Raw genomic sequence first — 8,932 nt, 5'->3', positions numbered from 1 at the left:
TTTTTGATACCCCAGAAAATCCAAAAAGATAAACAGTAGTCATGAAAGACAATTCATATGATTAAATATAGTCTTTTAGAATCCACTGATGTCATTGCTCATATTCATATAAGGATGTTTGCGTGACATCACAAGGTAGTCCTTTGTCATAGAGTGACGTAGACCAACTTCTCAGCGGGTTGTCGCAACACCGTGATTGACAATAACCTTGCAAAATCCTTTCAGAAAAAAGTTTCAATCCACCGGGACACAATAAAATGGAAGCAGACTTTTCAGTGGAACATGAGGCTCTCCTGCCGATTATGTCCAAACATTTTGACAAGATCTTGCCAGCCCAGTGGTGCCTTTTAGCTGAAGGCCAGTTTGACTCCGGCACTGGGGCCACACTGGCCGACATGTGCACAGAGATGACCCAAAAACTTTCAGCCGATGCCTTGAAAATCATTATACCAATGTTCCAGGATCGAATCGGCGATTTGGGGATTGACAAAGTTACTCCGGTCCTGGAAGGCGCCATGAACAGCGCGTTTGCTTCAGCGCTGAACATCCCTATGCAAGTGTGCGACTTTGCCGACAAGCTGGACTCACTGCTAACGGACGAGATTTCCCAGAGGGTAGATTGTGGTTTGTCGTCGGCTACGGAGCCTCAACAGCTAGCGCCGCTCATCTACATGCCTGGTACTTTCACAAATCTTAAAGTGCTGTACCAGATGGTGCGACTTGCTTGTGGTGCATTGTGGACGTACTTGGGTCATGTTGAGTCGACAACTCGCTGTTTTGGACCCTGTTGGCGTCAGCCTTCAGGAGGCCATGGGCACCACTCCCAGATGACAGAGCCAAATGAGCCACCGAGTCGGATGTCGTCGTACAGCCCGAAGTCAAACATCAGCGTTGATGAGACAACTGAGGCGGTAACTGAAATCCTTCACAAATGGTCTGAACCCAAGGTCTCTCAACCGGCAGGATCACGACCCAAGACCCCTGAAGATGTTCAAGGCACAGCATCGGACATTGTCACCACCATAGTGGCTGACCTTCACTACGCCTCGGACATGGACAGTAACAGCAGCAACGGAAGCATATCCGTCAGCCCTCATTTTGATTTGCGATTGATTCAGAAGACGCTGACCAACTTTTTTGGATCACATGCTCCGGTGACCCCGCGCAAAAAACGCTTTGTCAATTTCTCAAGAATGCGATTTGAGAAGCTGATGGCGGATGTGGTTTGTCAAAGTCTGTGGAAAGACTCCGAGTATCTGGTGAGTCTACGGGGCACATTTGATGCTGAAGAGACTCTGCCTCCAGACCTTCCTCCTCCTTTGAGCTTTGAGGCAATCCAGAACGATGTCCAGGACTTGTACGAAAAGTTTGCAGTGGTGGGAAGAAAAGCTACAGAAACCACAGAGACACTCCGAGATGACATAACAATGTTTTCCAAAAAGCTGAGGGATAAAATCTACAAGTACGTTAAAGCTAATCAGGCGACCTCTGATCTTGCAGCCAGGCCGTCACAAGGGGGGAGGAAGCGCAAGAAGCGTCACACCGATGTCGTCTTTAACATCGTAGAAGATTCCGTGGGGAAGTTCTTGCAACAGGTGCTCCTCTGGATGGAGATGGAGTCGAACAAAAGAAAGGATCGTATTGATGGTGTGTGTGGTGCCTTAAATGACATTGACACACTCATCACTTCAATTAGGACTCCAAAGAAGAAATCTGGTTCTCAGGACAACTGGGCGGAACACCAAGCTGGTAAAAAGAGGGGTGTTAGTGACTCCTTAGCAACAGTTCCCCTCACTGCAGCCACGTTGGAGAAGTTAGCCAAGAGTCTTGTGAGCATGCTCATCATGACACTGATTAAACACTTCTCCAAGAAGGTCAGGAAGTCAATGGGACAGTATGAAGTGCAGCTGATCATCAGCAAGGTCTATCACGAGGTCCTGAGAGAGGTCAACCTGGAGTCCCTGGCCGCCATGGACATGGTCGCCTACAGCAGATTCATCAAGGCTGTCATCCAGGACCTTATCCGGCATTATCGTTACAAGAATAGCCTGCTGGAGACTTTCAAGTCGAACTCCGACTCTTTTCGGGATGCTGTGTCGACCCATCTCGCCAACAACCTCAAAGCTTGTGGAGACGGATCAGGCAGGAGCAAAATCAAAAATTTATTTTCGTCTGTGAGTGAAGCTTTGCTCAAACCTTTCACACCTTGACGCCTGCACTGCAAACCTGTTTAGGGTATTTTAAGAAATTCAGAATCAGAATCAGAAATACTTAAGTAATCCCTGAGGGGAAATTCATTACATCTTTAGTATTCCATATGCAAAGTGCTGCGCAACCAACACTTGAAGGACTGTATTAGTCTGACATTACATCCGGGTCCTTTTTGGACCTTTTCTGCAGAACTTCTCTGTGTATTTGCTGCAAGTTATAAGCTCCCAATAGGGTTCTGTGGTCAATGTGACCAATCAACGCTCGTCGTTGAGGTTTAAACATTCATAGCAACACATTTTAAACAAACAGACACATAAACAACATAACTGTGAGGTTGGGGTCCAACGGATTTGGGTCTTTAAAAAACAGTTTCTCAACACGATTTCTTGTTCATCTTTTCAGACAGATTACACGTCTTGTCAAGAACTGGGTTTTTACCGAGGCCTCTTGACGGTCGCACATGCCCTGAGGCAATCCTGACAAGACGCCCGAGGCACCTCATCCGGCTCCTCGCAATGAAGCAGCAGCTCTACTCGGAGTTCCTCCCGGGTGACGATGCTTCTCCCCACGTCTCTTACCTCCCTATAATTCCACCAAGTGCGTTTGCGTTGCTGAGAATTTACTGCATGTCACTTAGTCGCAACACGGCTTCTCAAAGTTCTTGTGGAGAAATCGATAAATTCAACAAACAGGCAGAAGAAGATAGCTGACTTGCTTGGATTTCAAGTTTTTCTGGATGTTTGTGCTTTTAAAATAGGTAAGTAACCTATTATTAAACATGTGGCGTTTTGTACCCAAGGCCAAGCGTATTTTGTACTTCCTGTCCCGCTCTACACCATGTGTGCAAACTTGTTGTGGCTTTGCCACGGCATCCAATAAAAATAGAAACCATGTGTATTTCCTGCGAGGAGCTCCGGAGGGTCGGATATGGAACAGAGTAGACACGTAACGTAGCTGGTCATGAGCTTTGGGTTATTACCAAAATGACAAGATCACGGGTACAAGCGGCCAAAATTTGTTTCCCCTGCCGGGTGGCGAGGCTCTCCCTTAGCGATAGGGTGAGAAGCTCTGTCATTCGGGAGGAGCTCAAAGTAAAGCCGCTGCTCCTCCACTTCCAGAGGAGCCAGATGAGGTGGTTCGGGCATCTGGTCAGGATGCCACCCGGACGCCTCCCTAGGGAGGCTTTTAGGGCACGCCCGACCGGTAGGAGGCCATGGGGAAGACCCAGGACACGTTGGGAAGGCTATGTCTCCCGGCTAGTCTTGGAACGCCTCGGGAATCCTCGGAAGGAGCTGGACGAAGTGGCTGGGGAGAGAGGGAAGTCTGGGCTTCCCTGCTTAGGCTGCTGCCCCTGATGGATGGATGAATGGATGGACTGGAGTGAAAACGTATCGGCTCCGTAGTCGCACTCAGTGGAATCCCGGAGTTAAGGTAAAACCACTCTATTGAAAGAAACTCAGTTCAGCCGCGGCATTGGTTTCCCGGTCAATACCCATAGCTCACGATGGTAGGTAAGGTGATGGGAATCAGCACCTCCAAGTCCGAGTCCATGGTTCTCGCCCGGAAAAGGGTGGAGTGCCATCTCCGGGTTGGGGAGGAGATCTTGCCCCAAGTGGAGGAGTTCAAGTACCTCGGAGTCTTGTTCACGAGTGAGGGAAGAGTGGATCGTGAGATCAACAGGCGGATCGGTGCGGCATCTTCAGTAATGCGGACGCTGTATCGATCCGTTGTGGTGAAGAAGGAGCTGAGCCGGAAGGCAAAGCTCTCGATTTACCGGTCGATCTACGTTCCCATCCTCACCTATGGTCATGAGCTTTGGGTCATGACCGAAAGGACAAGATCACGGGTACAAGCAGCCAAAATTAGTTTCCTCCGCCGGGTGGCGGGGCTCTCCCTTAGCGATAGGGTGAGACGCTCTGTCATTCGGGAGGAGCTCAAAGTAAAGCCGCTGCTCCTCCACTTCGAGAGGAGCCAGATGAGGTGGTTCGGGCATCTGGTCAGGATGCCACCCGGACGCCTCCCTAGGGAGGCTTTTAGGGCACGCCCGACCGGTAGGAGGCCATGGGGAAGACCCAGGACACGTTGGGAAGACTATGTCTCCTGGCTAGCCTTGGAACGCCTGGGGAATCCCCGGGAGGAGCTGGACGAAGTGGCTAGGTAGAGAGGGAAGTCTGGGCTTCCCTGCTTAGGCTGCTGCCCCTGATGGATGGATGAATGGATGGACTGGAGTGAAAACGTATCGGCTCCGCAGTCGCACTCAGTGGAATCCCGGAGTTAAGGTAAAACCCGGCCACTCTATTGAAAGAAACTTAGTTCAGCCGCGGCATTGGTTTCCCGGTCAATACCCATAGCTCACGATGGTAGGTTGTCAGGACTTGGACTATGGCGTGGTTTGTTCTCCCGTGGTGCAAATGATTTGGACCAGACATGGCGTGAAGGTGAAGACATATTTAATTTTAACACTCAAAAAAAAGAAACAAACAAAAGGCGCTCACAGTGGAGGAACAAAACTTGGCTATAAACACAAAACTTGCACAAAGGCAGAAACTATGAACAATGAAACAAAAACACTAACTGTGGCATTAATAAACAAAAATTTACTTGGACGTGGCATGAAGTGCGCAGAGGTAAACAGATTGTGACGGGTATGATGTCGCCAGACAGACAGCCTGGCAACTGGAAGCTTAAATAATAGTGACATGATTAAAGACAGGTGCGTGACTTGTGAGGGCAGGTGAAAACTAATGGGTTGCTATGGTGACAAACAAGAGTGCACAATGAGTCCAAACGTGGAACAGGTGAAACTAATGGGTAACCATGGAAACAAGACAAGGGAGTGAAAAGCCAGAAACTAAAGAGTCCAATAATTAAACAAAACAAAACATGACTAAAACAAAACATGATTACACAGACATGACAGAGCCCCTCCCTTAAGGACAGATACCAGATGTCCATAAAAAAAAACAAAAAAAACAATGATCAATAGTCACGGGAGGGCGGGTGGGGGACATGGCGGTGGGTCGCCAGACCACGTGCCCCCGTATCCACCGGGGCAGAGTTAGGTGGCGGCGACGCGTAGAGCGCCGCTGTACCAGACGAGGTGGGCGACCTGGGAATGGCCACATTCGTGGCCGACTGGGAGGTGGGCGCACTTGGCGTGGCGGGCGACCAGGTAACAAATATTTTTTTCTTTATATACGTTAAGCCCTAGCTGTATTTTTGGGGAAGCAAAAAACCTGAATGTAAATGCTAAATGACATTAGTGATGCCCACTATGGGCTGTGGTTTGTAAGACATGCCAGCATACATGTAGTGCAGATATCAAAGATTATAATCATTACACAAATGATCAATGACCAATCGCTAATTAGTTGCTGAAGCCCGCCCACATTTTGTGTAATGGCGGCCAATGTCAGGTGATGCAGCTGCTCGGCCATGGAAACCCAATCCATGAAGCTCTCTGCGTACTGCACGTGGGCTAATTGGAAGGTCACATGTAGCAACCGACTGTGCAGAAAGTCTTTGCACTATGCTGACCTCTCTGTCATTTTACGTGGCCTACCACTTTCTGGCTGAGTTGCTGTTGTTCCCCAAACTCTTCCATTTTCTTATAATAAAGTTGACTTTGGAATATTTAGGAGCGAGGAAATTTCACGACTGGATTTGTTGCACAGGTGGTATCAAGATCAAGATTCTTTATTATTGTCCATTCTTTAACATGTACAAGACACATAAGAGGCCCTGCGATGAGGTGGCGACTTGTCCAGGGTGTACCCCGCCTTCCGCCTGATTGTAGCTGAGATAGGCTCCAGCGCCCCCCCGCCACCTCGAAGGGAATAAGCGGTAGAAAACGGATGGATGGAAGACACATAAGAACTGAAATTTCATTTTCGGCACAGTCCCACTAAGAGCAGACATACGTTACAAGAGGACAAGACGAGACCGCCGACGAGTCAGCCACTTACAGCGCTCCTTAAAAAAGGTGGGAAAAAGGTGATATTGGGAAAGGGGGGAAGAGTAAAAAAAGTATCAGTCTAAGGCTGGACCCTCGAGAGGGGTCCAGACTGAGTCCAAGGAAAAAAACTCACATAGCATAGCACACATAAGGGGGGGGGGGGGGGGGGGGGGGTGGATATAAGGCGCTACTCAGCCGTCCACAACCCCGAAGAGGAATTAAGCGGTGGTGAAGGCGTTGATTGGGGGAGGGGCGGGTGCGTGCATGTGTGCCCAATTAACGTGGGTGAGATGATGAAATGTTTTTGTGGACTGGGGCCGATCTCAAAGTTCGACACCAGGTGTTATTGGAAAAAAAAGGAAGGTCAAAAGCGTCCATCGTTGAGGAGTCCTATGGCAGTTCCACGCTGGAAATCACTGAAAGCGGCCCATTCTTTCACACATCTTTGTAGAAACAGTCTCCCTACCTAAGTGCTCGATTCGATACCTGATTCTGATCATTTGGATGGGTGGCCAAATACTTTTGGCAATATAGTGTATGTACGCTCGAAGCTTTTTCAACACAACCCATAGGGACCATTTTAGTATTCACACGTACGCTTGTTTTACACCAGAATGTGTTTATTTTTGCAACATTTTTCAATACATGAAGTACTAAAGATGGACAGTAGGCGGGTTGAAGGACCCGTAGTGGACCAGGTACTGAGAAACAGCTTGTCCAACGTCAGTCAAAAAGTTCAAAAAAAATAAATAAATGGTAACTTCTCGTTCTTAGGAAAATCCAAGACTTTGTATTTGCACGATGCAAATACAAAGTCTGTCAGTTTACGTGGCCTACCACTTGGTGACTGGGTTGCTGTTGTTCCCCAAACTCTTCACTTTTCTTACAATGAACAGTTGACTTTGGATTTGTTAGCGCTCACCAAACCACATTCATACCAGCATATCTACACTCGGATACCGAGGTTTACGATACTGCTCGTGGTCTTTTTTTAAACAAGGTTGACAAATCTTCAAAGTTTCGACTTTTGCTTAAAATAAACCCGGGCTACTTTACACTTATTTTTTAATTTTTTTTTTAATTTTTTTTTTTTTTAACACTACTTTATACTTTGCCTCTCGTTAAGAGTAACGTTACGTAAATGACGATCAACAACATTTTAATGTAAAATAAGTCATTGTTTGATTTGACACCTAAAAAAACGATGTGTTATTATTTGACAAACTAACAGGAAAAAACCTTTCTCTGTTTTGCTTGGTTTGCTAGAATTGTACCCGTAAAAATGACAGTTGTACAGTGTCTCAATTTACAGTAACGTACTGTGAAAACACCGACACTACGATACAAATATATACCGATATTTTTTTTATTTTTTTTTAAAGGCAGCTCAGTCGCCAGAATTTTAATTTGAAAAAGTAGTACCAGTTTTACATTTACAGTTAAAAAGTTACTGTAAAAAATAACAGTTTTTTTTACATTTTTAAACTGAAAAAAATTAATAAATCGCAGCTCACTTGCCAGAATTTTGCCGTGAAAATAAAAGTGGTACATTTTTTTAATTAACAGTAATATACTGAAAAAAAAAAAAAAAAACGGAGATTTTATGTTTTTAAATTAGCAGCTCAGTTGCGAAAATTTTACAGTAAAAATAATGTAAAGTTTTTCCATTTATAGTAATTCTCTGTAACATTTTTTACTTTAAAAATGAGTGGATACCGTTTTTCAATTTTCATGAATTTTCTGTAAAAATATCTTGTTCCAGTTTTTCCGTTTACAGTAATGCACTAAAATGTACTGTAATCTTTACTGTTAAAAAAAATGCTAAGTTGCCTGAATTTTTCCATGAAAATGAAAGTGCTACTGACAGTAATGTACTTAAAAAAAAAAAACATCAAAGATTTGCAACTTAGTAGCGAAAATTTTACAGTAAAACTAATGTAACGTTTTTCAATTTATAGGAATTCGCTGTAAAAATACGATAACATTTTTTACTTTAAAAAAGAGTGGATACCGTTTTTAAATTTTCATGAATTCACTGTAAAAATAACTTGTTCCAGTTTTTCCGTTTACAGTAATGCACTAAAATGTACTGTAATTTTTACTGTTAAAAAAAACTGCTAAGTTCCCTGAATTCTTTCCATAAAAATTAAAGTGCTACCATTTCTTAAATGACAGTAATGTACTATAACAAAAACAACATCCGGAGATGTTATGTTATTAAACTAGCAGCTCAGTTGCGAAAATTTTACAGTAAAAATAATGTAACGTTTTTCCATTTATAGTAATTCGCTGTAAAAATCCGATGACAGTTTTTACTTTAAAAAGAGTGGATACCATTTTTCAATTTACATGAATTTACTGTAAAAATAACTTGCTCCAGTTTTTCCGTTTACAGTAATGCACTAAAATGTACTGTAATTTTTACTGTTAAAAAAAAACTGCTAAGTTGCCTGAATTTTTACATTAAAATGAATGGGCTACCATTTTTTAAATGACAGTAATGTACTGTAAAAAAAAAAACAACATCCGAAGATTTTATGTTATTAAACTAGCAGCTCAGTTGCGAAAATTTTACAGTAAAAATAATGTAACGTTTTTCCATTTATAGTAATTCGCTGTAAAAATACGATAACATTTTTTACTTTAAAAAGAGTGGATACCGTTTTTCAATTTTTATGAATTTACTGTAAAAATAACTTGTTCCAGTTTTTCCGTTTACAGTAATGCACTAAAATGTACTGTAATTTTTACTGTTAAAAAAAAACT

General features: G+C 44.0%; 2 protein-coding genes across 3 annotated transcripts in view; both read left to right on the top strand.

The window, feature by feature from the left end:
- Positions 1-220: 220 nt before the first annotated feature.
- Positions 221-3,009, top strand: LOC133572310 (uncharacterized). The gene is made up of 2 exons (XM_061925218.1): positions 221-2,174; positions 2,614-3,009. Exons 1-2 carry the CDS (start codon positions 258-260, stop codon positions 2,689-2,691), a joined length of 1,995 nt encoding a protein of 664 aa, XP_061781202.1. The 5' UTR covers positions 221-257; the 3' UTR covers positions 2,692-3,009.
- Positions 3,010-3,381: 372 nt separating this feature from the next.
- Positions 3,382-8,932, top strand: part of tmem81 (transmembrane protein 81) — an 80,567-nt gene continuing 75,016 nt past the window's right edge. The window contains exon 1 of one of the 2 annotated variants that reach the window (XM_061925259.2): positions 3,382-4,490. In XM_061925259.2, the coding sequence (XP_061781243.1) occupies positions 4,422-4,490 (69 nt within the window). In that variant the 5' untranslated portion in view covers positions 3,382-4,421. The remainder of the gene's footprint in view (positions 4,491-8,932) is intronic. The other variant, XM_061925253.2, reaches the window with a different exon arrangement.

The sequence above is a fragment of the Nerophis lumbriciformis genome, linkage group LG01, assembly GCF_033978685.3.
Source record: "Nerophis lumbriciformis linkage group LG01, RoL_Nlum_v2.1, whole genome shotgun sequence".
In the NCBI taxonomy this organism is placed as follows: Eukaryota; Metazoa; Chordata; class Actinopteri; order Syngnathiformes; family Syngnathidae; genus Nerophis; species Nerophis lumbriciformis.
Note: the sequence above shows the minus strand (reverse complement) of the source record. Positions and strands in the feature narration are given on the sequence as shown.